General features: G+C 42.7%; 1 protein-coding gene across 1 annotated transcript in view; it reads right to left on the bottom strand.

Annotated features, from left to right (window-relative positions):
• Nucleotides 1-1,064: 1,064 nt before the first annotated feature.
• Nucleotides 1,065-15,005, bottom strand: part of LOC309818742 (neuroendocrine protein 7B2-like) — a 53,638-nt gene continuing 39,697 nt past the window's right edge. The window contains exons 4-6 of the mRNA XM_082648645.1: nucleotides 11,599-11,711; nucleotides 5,100-5,153; nucleotides 1,065-1,251 (exon numbers count right to left, since the gene is read on the bottom strand). Of these exons, the coding sequence (XP_082504771.1) occupies nucleotides 1,156-1,251; nucleotides 5,100-5,153; nucleotides 11,599-11,711 (263 nt within the window). The 3' untranslated portion in view covers nucleotides 1,065-1,155. The remainder of the gene's footprint in view (nucleotides 1,252-5,099; nucleotides 5,154-11,598; nucleotides 11,712-15,005) is intronic.

Here is a 15,005-nt window from a genome sequence, read left to right on the forward strand (position 1 = left end):
GTTATTAAAATTAAAATCAAGAATGATCTTTCTTCCCTGAGTCCTTTCTCACTGCTGTCTCCCTCTTACAGACAACGAAATTGAGGCCAATGATATCAAAGCCTGAAACCATCACCTCTTTTACAGTGAGGAGGTACAAAGAGCACGAGAATAATCTCACCAGTGAACCGATTCCTGCCAGCCTTTCACTGATTTTTCTGACTCGGGAGGACTCGGCTGAAAGAAAATTGCCTGCCTCTTCAGAAGCATGCAGGAGAGCACGTCTGCATCTGCCGTTCCGAGCTTTGAAAGCAGCATGGAGCTGACTGACCTACTCAGAGCTCATGGATTGGATGCTTTACTGCCTGAGGACCTGGCTGGTGTCCGTGTGAGTCCCCAGTGTGCCCCCCGCCAGAGCCCAGCCCTGTGCCTGGCACATGGTAGAAACAATGTTTGCTGAATAAAAACTCAGAGTCAGCAGACCTTAGTCCCCGAATACTGACTGTGCCATTTTCAGCTTTTCTTGGAAGCTGAGTCTCAGTCCCACCATCTGTAAAATGGGAATAATAATACCCCCCGCCATTTACTTCACCGTATTATTGTTAAGATCAGATAAGATCATATCTGTGAGTTTGTTCTAGTAAGCAGAGAGTTTTTAGAATGCTCTAAATGAAAAAGAAATGCACATACTCACGCTTGCAGACACATTTATTAAGATGCGGCCAAGTGAAATGTGTCAGCTCCTCCTGGGTACAATCTTCTTTATTGGTGTGTAATAATGCCCAAGGGCTGGATTAACTACATAATCAAAATCAAATGCCAGCCTTTTACAGACTTGGCCAAAACAGTGCCACCCGAAACACCATTTTAAACTGTAAGAAATCGGAGGACATTTCATTCATTTGCTTTTTATTGTTATTGACACATACGTTTTAATTTTAATGCTCACTGCAGCTCCACATCTAAAGGAAAAAAGCTCTTATCCTAATTTAGCAGAAAGCAGAGCTATCAGTGTGAAGGACAATAGGATATCAAAATACAGCTGCTTTTCATCCATACTTGTCTAAATTAGAAACATGCTGCCATTCACAGGGGCTCTGACAATGAGTGCACATAAGCAACACCAAGGAGGTCTGACGGGTCAGGTCGTGTGGGTTTCCACTCAACATCTTCGCTTTACTCTGGGTCCTTATCCTCACCTGAAAAATGAGGGACTGACTTCTTTGCCACAACATTGTCCAGTCTCTGTCCTTGCAGATATGGATTGACACTCTGAAAAAAAATACACGGTTGGAGTCATATGTGGATATCGGATACAGACATCGCACAGAAGAAGTGAACGAGAATTGTTTCTGGCCTATTGGGTTAACAAGGTAACAGTGGTGCCTACTACCTACCAGATGATTACTCCAGTGCACTAATCAATACCTCAGTGGCCAGAGAAACATTGACTGACAGAGGTGTCTCTGTCTTTCACACAGCTAAGTATCACATACAATTGGGTTCCATCCCCTTTTTTGGCATAAAGATTTGAAGTGAAACAGCTAAGAAACCCTCACTATTAACTTAGATACAAAGCCTCACATGAAACAGAATTATTATCCTATGGCCTTATTTTAGGGGAGAGAGAATGTGAACGGCATTAAATCATTTTACAAGAAGAATGTTCTAAAGACGATGACAGAGCAGGGCCAGATGGGAATTAGTATCTGCAGAGTGGTCACAGATCACCTGTTGCTGTGACTGATTCTTTCAAAGCAGTATTCTACTTAAAGAGGACACATCAGGGGCTCTAGCAATCATTTTCACCTTCCCTCAGTCAAATTCAAAACACGAAGAAAAGAAGGAAGTTATACAGAAAGCTCCTTTAGTTTTGACTCAAGACTCCACCATCTGAAATCCTTTTCAGCTGTTGGTATTCTGAATCAGTCAAGGTTTTTCCATTCCTTCTCTAATCCGTATCTATGTTTTGAGGTTTGGATTTGAACTAGTAACTGGAGCTTTTCAACACAGTATTTAGCAAGCAGAAAAAATTCAGAAGTTTTGGAAGATATTTGTTTATTGAAGTTGCCTGCCAATAACTGAACAAAAACATAAGAAAGAAGCTGTAGTTACAAATAATCAGCAATCCCATCACACCTCTAGTCCCCATGGATGCATGGAGGCATTTTGCAGGGGGTCTCTCTTGCCCACGGGACATTGTCTGCCATAACTCTCGAAGGGTGAGCAGACATTCTCCAAAAGACAAGGCCTGGAATCGGAGTTTAGTATTTAATGAATGTCCTTCCACATTCTGACAGGTAAAAGCATGAATGATGAAAGGTCCCACACATTGTGCAAAAATGCATCACCAACAAGCTGAGAATTACAAAGTATGCAATGTCCTCATATATCTGAAAAGTGATATGTCACCAAATAACAGTACTTTGCTGGGAAGCATCTTTAAAATATTTTAAATAACTAAAATACCTTTTTATATCAGGAATTGTCAACTGGAATGGCCTGGCCTATCCCAGGGAATCGTATCAGAATCTCTGGCTAGGTGGAGCATGTGTGAACTGAAAAAGTGTATTCAGGATTATAAATATTTTGATTGTTTTTTAGTAAAAATATATTTTACTAAAAATTCTAATATATTTTAAAAGGATATGAGATATTCATGTTATCAAATATGGGAATAAAGGGTTGATAAACTCTTTAAATAATAGTAGATCTCAAATATCAACAAGATACATCTTAAGAGTTAGTTTGCAAAGTCATTTAAAAGGTGAATTGACCTTTTACTCTTGAAGCAACTAGGAATTCAACCAGATTTGAGCAAGTATAGAAATTTGCATAAAACCACCTGAGGCTCTGTTGTAACTCTGGGGAGAATCCCTCCTGGCAAGGGACTGTCATGGCAGCAAGTCCTTTGGCCCAGACCCGGAACATGCCAAATGATAGAGGGCAGGGGAAAGTGAAGTAATGAGGAAGTAACAGGAGCAATCACTTGAGCTTTTTTTTTTTTTTTAATTTAAACTACAGTAGTATTTTTTTTTTTAATATTTATTTATTTATTTATTTATTTGGCTGCACTGGGTCTTCGTTGCAGCACACGGGGCTTGAACTTTCTTGATAAATGTCTATGAGTATTGAATCCTACACATAAGAGTAATAATAATGACAAGGCACTTAGATGTTTACCTTCTCCCTTGGGTGAGAGACTGTCTAGGTTACACAGAGAACATTATTGCCACTTCACAACCGCAGAACCATTAGGATGGGATCCCTGCTTCTAGTGACCTCTGGAAACCACAGCAGATGCTGAGCTCAGTTGGAGAAAGCCTTGATTTTTCACAAAAGCCCATAATTTCTTTATATTGATTCGCACACTTGAGGGAGTCGTTTCAAGTCTTCAATCAAGGTGGGAACACCACCTGAGGCCTGATGACAGGGGAGGCAAGTTCTGTTTCTCCACCAGACCTGAAAGGCCCCTGGTTAACGGCATGAGCATGGATCTTTGTATCAATAGACGCCTGAGAGTAGGAAGAACTTGGTACCTCTGGGTCAAAGTGATCGTTATTTTCATAAACTCTAAGCCTTTCCTATGTGGAGGAAGTTGAAGCCAAAGTAAAATCCTTTATAACATGTGTTCTAGCCAGAGTCCTGAGGTTTGGTAGTCACTGGTCTCATGGAAAAATGACCTAAATCATGACCCACAGTCATTAACTGAGTCAGGGCAGAAGGAATAGTGAGCGAGGAAGGAGAGGCGATTAAAGCTTCATGCTAAGTTACTCATTTTGGTACGGTCATTGGTCTGATTTGGAAATATCCTTGCTGTGCCATGGGGAGACGCTCAAGCCATCTTACTGGTAAATTATGGGTATCCTGAGCTCTTGGAATAGAATTTCTTGATGTTCTCTCAAGACCGCATTATACCTTTCGGATCCTTCCTGCCATCATCTGCCACTAGAAACTGTAATCACCCAAGAAAAACCCCTAATAACACTGTAAACTCTCTGAAGATCTGCTTACAAGCAAAACTTTGCTTCTCAAATAGCCAGCTGGCCATGGGTCTTCTGTATTTTGTCAGGCAGCACAGGGGCTTGGAACTTTCTGTTTCAGGGACCTGAGGAATTAATGTTGAGTCCAGAAAATCCACCCCTCTTAAAGCATTCTCTGCCTGGATTCGGCAAAACTATTCAGAATGGCCACAGTTACCACTGTCCAGATTCCCAAATTTTGCCAGGATCCAAGCACTTGCTATTCTACATAAACAGTCAGTAGCCTTGCGTATACAGTTTGGTTTGTATATTTTAACTAAAACGGTTACTCCCTGGTAGCACTTTGCTATGTAATAAGCAGGACTTTAACTTTTTCCTCCATCTGATCCAAAACAAATGGCAGGTGGTTTTGTCTAGTAAGGCACCAACCACCGACCACTTGATCAGTCTCAACACCATAAAATGCATCGTAAACCCAAAGCAAATTGACATCAGCTTTACAAGAGGCATCACTGTAGTGGGTAAACGCACAGCACCTTGGGCAGCCCAGAGACGGTTAATAACTAAGCCTGCAGTAAATTCACCAGTCAGCGAACAAATATAATGGATCTAGTGAATTTTTACATCAATCTGGCTAGAGCAAGGGAAAAAAGTATGTCGAAGGAATGAGGTTTGTTCATCTCATTTTCTGCCCCTACATTCCTTCAAAATTACTGCCTGGAGCAGGCAGTTCAACACTTCCTGGCTCCCGTCTCGAGTTTTTATATAATTGATGCAGAGGTGTGAGCAGTTTCCCCCAGTGGCCTACAGACCCTTTGAGGAAAGACATACCCTCCTGTACTCCCCGCGTCCTTATACCCATGGTAGGGATGCAATTAACATTTTGTGAGTGCAGTGGAGCTGGTAGAATTGCCACAAAACTTAGCATGCCACTAAAAATCACATGCTAAAGCTTGGGGAGGACATCGCAGAAACCAAGGGCAGACTTTTTAGGCATGGCCCTTGTCACTTGGGACCACTGTTCAGCAAGTGAAAGGATTCTGCTACCTTCCAACCACTGAGGCTAACAGCTTGTCAACTGCCCCCGCTCAGAAAGCTCCAGGCATCCCCACAGCCCGCCAGCCAGCCAGGCATTACCCTCCGCTTGCGTCTCTGTCCTCCTTTCATCTTCTCATAAAGGAGCTTCTTGTTCTAGAGTGGGGAGAAAAGAAAACACAAATGCAGAAGTATGGATCACATTTGGTCAATGTCTATTTTACACCTGGTGTGTCCCCCTGGATATTTGCATACACATATTTTGGAAACGAAGCCAGATGAAAGGAATGTCGTGGCAGAAAGATAGACCACAGGAGAAAAGCCAGTGGTTGTACAGTTTTTAATAAAGTGCTCTGCAATGCCCCGAGGCACACCAGTGTCATCAACAGTCACATAAACAAGAAAGTACGACATTCTAACACACAAGGGGCACTGGAGACCCATCTCCTCACTTTGAACAGGCTTTGTTTAAAACAAACAATTTTATCTTATTTTACTTTGGTATCTAACTCCCTTTTTATGAGCTGTACACATAAATCGTTCTCTAGAGTAGGGTCTGACTATTAGTAACAATCCTCTGTGTAAGCAAACGAGACACCTGACTTCTGTGACCCTTCCTCTTGTGGCTTGAGTCAGTGCCCCCAGTCAAGGCAATCGGAAAACCATTCGGTCTATAACATTTTTAATAGAGTGAACCTTTTAAAAACTGCCAAAAAGCTTCTTGGCAGAAGGAAAGTTGTGTTGGGGCTGGGCGGTGGGGACAGGCTCCGTTACCACAGTTTGTGTAAGTGTTGCCTCATATTACCAGATTTCAAACACGTAGTGGACTCACATGAGCTCTAGAATATCAGACGCATGCTGAATAGATTTCCATTCTGTTGGGATTACAAGAGACAGAACACTTAACCTGAGGGAGAACGGGAGAAGGGGAATTGGGGGCTTCCTTAGGTTGTTGTTTTATTTGATTTTTTAATCAGAAGGGAGATAATGTATAAAAGAGGCGATTCATCTTACTCTAAATAAAATACCCTGACATTGATTGGAAAAAAAAAAAAAGGAGACGACAGAGTTCTGGTAAGGAACAAGTTTCTACAATCCTAGTATCTCCTGAGCTGTCTGGATATCAAATTTTTTTTCATGATAGATTTGCAAATGAAAATGAAAAACGCCAAGAATGAGCTTCATAGTTTTCATGTTCATTAAAATCTACTCCACCCACAATTTACAATGTGCATCTCTTGCCCAACCTCAGCTATGCACGGAGGCCGTGCCAGGGCGTCAAGGAGCCTCCACAGCCCCAAAGGCCGGCCCTGGCCGCAGCCGCCATCTCATGCTCATTTGGAGAACTGATCAGTTTAATCTCAGAAGGGAGAAAAGACGGACTTGCAGATCATTCACTCGAGGAATGAGGATATTGCTGTGAAGCTCATTCCCATTCTCTGTACTTGCCTTTCTGTGGATGAAACAATTCCTGATGCAAGAGAATGTCCTGGGAGTTCGTGCTAAAGCTGGGGAAGATAAGGGGCCAGGAAAGAGGCTTCTTCATGTGTAGCACCGGGATCAGCTCCTGAGCGGGAGGGAGGGCACCGGGGCCCACGAGCTGGTACCATGGGGTGGGACAGACAATCAGCCGTGGCAGAGGTCCACTGTGCCGCCAGCAGGGTTAAAGACAGCAGCATTTTAGTTACTCCCCTTTAGAAGGTCGTGGGACAGGTTATACTCATAAGAGCCTTCATTCAAAAAGAAATGCAAAGGTCTGTCAAGTCTTCCTCTCAAAGATGGTCCCTGTGATTCCCTAAGAGCACAGGTGAGGATTAGCAGGATGCTTTCCAACCCCCGCCTGACGGTGGCCTTGGCATTCCCGATTAGCCCCGCTATCATATGGATTTAAAGGCAGGGACTGGCAGGTGGGTGAAAGAAGTATACAAAAACGAATGAGAAGAAACCAGCCCCTCTCCTGACACCCATTCCCTATAGGTGGGGTGGGGAGGGGGGAGCAGTGAGCCTGTTTTCCAGGTGAGTAGCAGGTTTGAGTTCATGGAGAGAGCTTTCCATGGCGTCATCAAGATTTTGGACAACTGCCCAGATCTTGGCTTCAAATTCCATTCCTAAATGGAACCAGAGAGGCTTCTTAGAGAAATGTCTGATTCTAGGGCTAGGGCAGGGAAAGTACAAGGATGAATGAAGTTGGGATATCTAATTGGGCCAGAAAGTACTCAAAAAATTGATGAGACATAGTGAAAGGAAAGAAAAGCCAGCCTGCAGAGACTCCCACTGGCTAAATCTAGGACAGTTTGCACAGCAAAATAAATAATAATAGGAAACAATGAATCTATACTGATAATAAATTTTAAAACAAATAAATAAATGGGGGAGCAGGGAAAAAATCTTGCTTAGAAGAGAATGCCAACCAAGAAATGCCGAAAGAATAGTAGAGTTTAAAAAAAATCACCATTTACAACTACCATAGTCATCATTGATTCTGGTGAGCATCATCAATGGATTCTAAAATTGTTAGTTGAAAGTTTAATGGGTACAGAATATTTATACAGTCTTGAAGTAAATCCCCATAGATCAATGATTAATTTCGAAGGGAAAGATACTGATTTTACACTGGAGAAACTTGACAGACACCACGTTGCCCAAGTCACCACCAATTCTGGGACAAACTGGCTTCATGGGCCTCCCGAGGGAAACACTAAGAACACATCAGAAAGGCATAGCTCATGTCTAATGACACGGAAGCATGAGAGAAAGCCAAACTGAAGAGCAGGTGACTCTTCAGACACATTGAGGGCATGAAAGATAAAGAAAGGCAGAGGGTCCTGTGTCTCATTTCTCCCATGGCTCAGGTTCATGGCTCCGTTCAACTGCATCCGATTAAAGACCCGAGCTGCTGATGAAAAGATGTGGAAAGCACTTGGAAAGGAGAAACATTTGCTTTCGAGACAACTTTTGCCTAAGTGAGTAACACTCAGCAATGAATGTGTGGAGGGGGAGATGGCTGACATCTATGGTAGCCAGCCTTTGATATGGCCGCTCAATGCTGTGGATACACACGTCGTCTGAAAGACAACCAGTCCTAGATAGGACTCGACAGGACCGCTGTACAGGACACACTATGAATGATGAGCCAAGAAAAGATAAGGAATGTATCCAGTTTTTACAGAACTCTCAGAGTTGAATGGTCTGGTTCAAATCCCAGCTCTGCCAATCACCAGCTGTTTGGTATTGGGCAGGCTATTCAAACTCCCTAAGCCTGTATTTTCTCATCTATAAAATGAGCATGATAGGGAAGGGCAGACTGAATGAAATAATTCATGTAAAGTATTTAGCATAGTGTCTGCCTCACAGTATGGTGCTCAACAAATAGGACTATTTACTATCTTAGTATAAAATACAATGACTATTATCATCATCTTTGTATTTCCATCACCTAACACAGGGCCTGGAAGGCATATGATGTGCATTTAATAAATGTATCCTGATGTATTAACAAAGAGAGAGGAATGCAGGAAATTAGACAGACACTGATATTTATAATATGTGAATCACTGCTCAAAACCCAGCTGAGCTCCAGCTAATATCAAAGACAGGGAAACATTACTAGCAAGTAAGGAATCAGGGTCTTGTGTGCAGGTCTCTTGTGAAAGATAATTCCTTTGTTAACTTAAAGGGTAGTGGAGCTTAAGACAAGCTTGAGACCATCATTCTTTATAAACACTAAGGAAAGCTTCGGGACCCCAGCTTGCAAAAGCAAGACATACTCAATTCACACTTCCATGCGAAGATCAAGCAAATCATGTTTGACTGCTGGGTGGTAATGAGAAAATAAATGAAGGAAACTTAAGTTTAAACAGACACATAATTACAGATGAGAAAGGTGTGTAAACATTGTTCCTGGTCATTGATCTATAATAGTCCTAACTTCTAGTCTTTAGCTCTGATGTAGACAAAGAATGGGAGTGACTGAGAGAAAACAAATCAGTATTTAGAGAAGGAAGCAAGAAAAGAATGAGCGATGGTGGCTGGCCTTGAACTGGAGTGCTGGGAGTGAGTAGAACGTGATGAGGGAAATCTGTAAAGGTTTTCAAGAAGAGATGAGGAAAGTTGGCAACAGAGAAATTTCCATCTCTCCCACTTCCTCAGTTGGGCTCTCTGCCCTCACTCAGACTGTTCTCCATTTCCCCCTTGCATCTTTTCCCTCATTTCCGGCCTATCAGTCATGCGAGGTAGACATGTCACCCTAGAATTCAGTGCTGCCCTTTTTTAGTGTCTTTGACGTCCTCAATTGTTATCATACAATTGACCACGTGAGTCCTCAGTCCTGGGTCTTCCTCTACCCTTCTCTTGCATTTTCCCCCAGTAATTTAACCTGGTATACTCATGGTATAGCTGGATCAGGAACCTGAACAGTGCTAAGTTGGGTTCATTTTATTTTCATGCAATTCATCACAAGATGGTAAGCTCATCGAAGACCACTACCATGTTGATGACTACTGTATATCAAGCACCTAGCACAGTGCCTGGAACAAAGCAGGCTCCATCCTGGCCCTTGCTTCAGTTTGGCAATACTTCTGCTCATTTCTTATGGATTGCTTCCCAGTGCTCTGCTGTGGTCTTCTACTTTTTCCTACCCTGTCTCTGCTTCCTTCTTTCTCTGCTACCTCCCTCTCTTCTTCCTTTCTTTTTGTTTTTTAATTCCCTCAGAGGAAAAGTTCATACCTTCCATTTCTTATAAACCTGATATAGCTCTTTTTTCCTCCTCATGCTATGTATATGCCATATACCAATTCTAGTCAGTTCCCTGGCCCCCTTTGAAATGTCGTGGATTCTCATTGTGTTGGTGAGATTCACTTAAATTCTCTATGTTCACAGCCTTCATAACTAGAATTACCTTTTCTATTTTTTTCCTGCCTTTAATCTCTTCTCTATATACTTCATCATTCTCTATGCCACCCTAATAACTTTTATAGAAGAATTTCATGATTTCAGTCTCCTATTCAAGAACCTATAGATGATTGCCTATGTAATTCAACATATTTAAACACTGCTAGTAAGCTTCAGGATGGCTCTACAAATTCTCCCTAACAGAACTGCTTATGAAAAAGAAGAGAAATAGGATAATGCATAATGGAAAAAGCAAAATTAACTTAGAGTGTATTGTTGCTTTGTTGTTTTAAGACAGGAAACATGTGCATGTTGACAGGAGAGGGAATCAAACTGCTTGGATGATGGAAAAATGAAAGTGGTTATTAATGAGGAAGGACCTCTCTCTCTGAAATAATGTAAAAGAAGGTGAGAGAGTTTAGTCCTGAGATCACAGTATTCCTAGTAAAGTAGGCAGCAAGCCGGCTGCCAGTAATGAGCTGAGAAGAGACCTATAATTTCAGAGGGGCTTAGGCAATTAGGAGTATCTCCTCATTCCTCATTCACTCACTCCTTCCACAGACGTAATGACCACCTATGTATACGTGAACTAACACTTCTTAGTATTTTTCCACTTTGCTCACGTGGCTTCAGCATTTGATTACATCATCCAAGCCACAGGAAGATAGATCTCTCTCCACTCAATTGTGATCTTGTTCAATTCATTGTTCCAGCTTGTTAGGATCTTCTTGAATCCCAACTCTGTCATTCAGTGCTCTCCCTTCCAACTTCGTGTCTTTCTGAAGAATCTGATAAGTTCATGTTCTATCGTTTTTATTACAAACATTTATAAAAATGTGGAGTGCGACAGCGCTAAGACACACAGGATACCATGTGAAATCGCTCTCCCTCTTGACACGGACTCTTTAAGAAACTCCCTTCTGATAATGTTCTCCTGCCTAGGTTGTATCCCTCCACTTCTTCAGACAGGAGATCATGAAAGAGCTGATCAACCACTTTGCTGAAGTCCAACTGCACCATGCTCACTTCATTTCCCTCATCAAGCTGGCAAGTAAATGAATAATGCTGGCAAGCAGAAGAATACAATTAGATTGACAAACCCTGTTTTTTAGCAAACCTACTCCAAATGGTCATGATTTCTCTTCTAAGTGCTTATAAACAATTTCCTTAACTGACAGTTACAGATTCTTGCCTGGTATTGATAGCAAGTCCACTGCGACACATTTTGGAATTTATCTTCTCTTTCCATAGAGCAGGATTACACGTCTGTTTCTCAGCTTCTGGCATGGTCTTCCCTTATTTCTGCAGAGACCACCTCCCTCAGTCTAGAGATAAAACTTGCAAATTTTCTTAGTATCCTTTTTTTTAAAAACAAAAATATCATATACTTCCTATAAGAGCTGCAGGAAACACTGATGAGACTTTAGGACGTGTTGTGACACAGGCTATGGAGTAGACCAGAGTAGAAGCCTCTGGGACTACAGCTGATGAGACTGGTTCAGGTCCCTGACTCTTTGGATGGATTGGTGTATTGAGCCCTAGACAGTGAGTGTGGTTTGGAATTAAAGTCCCTCTCGACCAGAGATTTCTGGAAAAAATCAGCTTCTAAGCAATTTTCCTTCTCTCTCCCCACCCATGTTGCTCATCTCTACCATCAGTACCTTCAGAGTACCAGAGTATAAGACCTATTAGCAATTAAGATTGGACTTACCCACTTGCCCAAGCCTGGATAGTCATGTTCTGGATCAAAAAGGTGCTGGTGTAACTGGAATTCTCGACTGAACTCTGCTGTGTCAGGGGTGTTTTCTAGACATCCATCATCTACTGCAAACAAAAGGCTTTTGAGGAACAGCCACGACATCTATTGTTATTCTAAGAATTAATTTATTAAAAACAACTAGGCACCCAAAGGTCAGAATCTATTCACATCAGTCACTCTAAGTCACTTTCCTTCTGGGATTTGCTCATCCCAGACTCCCACTCCTCTCCTACCCATGGCAGAGACTGGTCGGCTGCTCCCCAAACCCACTTCCTATTCCCCGTTGGCACATGGCTAATTTCCCAGCCTTGCTATGCAATCAGGTGGAGTCATATGCCTGGATTTGGGCCAATGGAAAGTGGGCAGAAGTGATGTACTCCACCTCCAGGCCTGGCCCATAGAACCCTTCTATATGACCCCCTCTCCTTCTCTCCCCAACCCCCAGCCTTCTGTCGGTCTGCTTGCTACATGTTGCCGACCAGGGTAACTGTAGATGTCAAGTGCAAAGATGAAAGATGGCAGTTTGCGTTGCTGAACCATCCATCCCTACCACACCCTCACCCACCTTTGGCAGGACTTCACACAAACGAGAAATAAACTTCTATTGTGTTAAGCCACTATTATTTTTTATCTGTCATAACGGCAAGTATTTCCTTCACTGGTATACTTCCATTCCACATGACTCACTCTGTTTTCTCTTGGGTGGGCTCTTTAGAGATGATTCTGGCTTCTTGGCGAAAGTCCATTATATAAGAACAATAATTATTAGATAGTACTTGACGTTGTGTGTTGTAGTGGTAACAGGGTAAGCTTGGAGTCAGAAAGCTAGACCCAAGCTCAGGGTTCAAATCCTAACTCATGAGTGATAGATGGGTTTAGTTTCTTGGGAAAGTTAACTTAGTCTAAGTCCATTTATTCATCTATGAGATGGGAATAATCAAATCCTTACCTTATAGGGTAGCTATGAGGAATAGAGATGATCATATATAAAGCATCTGGCACATAATAGGTTTCCTCCATGTTTTAGTTCCCTCCTCACCATCTTTCTTTAAATGACAGTTCATATTATCAATGCTCTTTGAAATAAAGCATGTCTTCCGTTCAAACCCAAGAAAGGTTATCCCTCTTGGCTGCTGCTTTTACCTAAGCCCTATCATTAATAGACACAATACTCTGAAAATAAGCCATTTTTTTTCCTGTCTCTAATGTGTTTTAGACAACAGCTTTAAAAAGGGGGGCTGGGGGGCTTCCCTGGTGGCGCAGTGGTTGAGAGTCCACCTGTCGATGCAGGGGACGCGGGTTCGTGCCCCGGTCCGGGAGGATCCCACATACCACGGAGCGGGTGGGCCCGTGAGCCATGGCCGCTGAGCCTGCGCGTCCAGAGTCTGTGCTCTGCAGCGGGAGAGGCCACAACAGTGAGAGGCCTGCGTACCGCAAAAAAAAAAAAAAGGGGGGTGGCGCTGGAGAGGGATGTGAATTTTGTGCAGGACTAGAATGAAAGAGACTTCCTTTCAAAGGGATAGGGAGGCATCAAAGTCAGTACTAAAGGGGGTCTAATACAGGTAGTCTGGTCTCTTGAGACTGCTCTGACACCTTCCAGCAGCTTTAAGCATCCAGTCTCTCAGCCCTTAACAGCATGAAGCTCCTGAGGAAGGCACGAGCATTTGGAACAAATCCCTAGTGTGGCTCTGACGTGGCTCCCCACTTCTCACTGAACTATTTATCTAACTTCATCTAGAGCAATTAACATGGAGGAAAGGGATAGCAAAGCAAGAGAGGTCAGGCAGTCTGCATATGGCAGCGTATGTTAGCTTAATGAAAAGACAGGGAAGGAAATGGCAGGTAATCTCAGACAAGAAAGGTCCTGGGAACTGGGTCCTTTTATCCAACTCTATCAAACCGCCCTGACTGCTCCATCTCGGAGCTCCTACGTGCTCCTAATTATTGCTTGATCACATAGATCTATATATTGCTTTTCTTTCAGGATAAGCTAGGACTACACTGAATTTTTTTTTAAGGCACTGACTATGTCTTCATGTTACAGATGAAGAAACTGAGGTCCAGGGAAGTAAACTGACATACTATGATTAGGACAAAAACTCAGATCTCTTGGCTCAACCTCTGGTTCTCTTTCCATTCTCCAACAACAGTTCTCAAAACTTTGGTATGCTCCAGAATCACATGAAAGGCAGGTTAGAATATGAATTTCTGGGTCCTATCCCCGGAGCTTTTGATTCAATATGTCTGGAGTAGGGCCTGAAAATCTGCATTTCCAGTAAGTTTCAGGTAATGCTGATATTGTTGGGACTATATATTAAGAACCACTGTATCATATGATATGGAATCAATTTAACCAAATCCCCATGGAGCCTGAACTGGCCTTTCTTCCTTCCCATCCAAAGTCCCACAAGCAAGTAAAAGGTGGCTGATTCAGATTTTCCTGTGGTCCTGGGCCAGCGTCCCTGCACTAGCTTGGCCACATCCAAATACTCTGGTTGTTCCATCCCAGGATGAAGCCTCTGTCCCCCATGGAAAACAGAGAACTCGCCCTAAATGAAAAGAGGAATATCTTTCAGAGAGAGCCTGTATTGTGTTTTAGAAAAGCTGAGGGGCCAATACGGACAGAATTTTCAGAGCAAGACATCATGACATGGTGGTTGCATGCACAGTCCTGAATCAGGTAGATCCGGGTTTGAGCCTTGGCTCAACTACTTGCTACATGGATAACCTTGGTGAAGTTACTTTCTAAGTTTCCTTATATGTAAAGTAGGGATAATAAATACTACCTAGTATTATTATTAGGTTGTGGGGAAAAGACTACTCTGTTGCTGGAAGCGAGTACAAGCCCAAGGAAAGAGAGTCATTTCTTACTAGTGGCAAAGCTATTTATAATCAGGATGACATTTAATGAGTCCTTACTCTGTGCTGGGTGTTGTATCAAGTGTTTAACATGGATAATTTCATGTAATTCCCCAATAACCCCCATTTTGCAAATAAGGAAACTGAGGTGCAAGTGGTTCACTAACTTGTTCGAGGTCACATATCTTGACCTTGGGTTTGAATTCCAGTAGTCGTCAGTCTAGAGCCACTACTCTGAACCACCAAGGTAAGCCGCTCAAAGCCCAGCATAAGTGTAGCACACTCACCATTCATTCTCTTTGGAATTGGGTGGTAGGAAAGTGGGAGCGATACATGAGGAGCAAGGAAAGTTTCAACCTTCTCCCTTAACCAACTTCTTGCCTTCCAGGGCCCCCCCTCTCTCATGCCGCCTCCCAGCCCCCAAAGAAATATTTCAGGATAGATGCTCACTGGTTACAACATAGTTGAGATATCGATTGTCAAGAGAAGGTAAGGAAAAC

Source organism: Grampus griseus (genome assembly GCF_964374135.1).
Source record: "Grampus griseus genome assembly, chromosome: 2".
Lineage (NCBI taxonomy): Eukaryota > Metazoa > Chordata > Mammalia > Artiodactyla > Delphinidae > Grampus > Grampus griseus.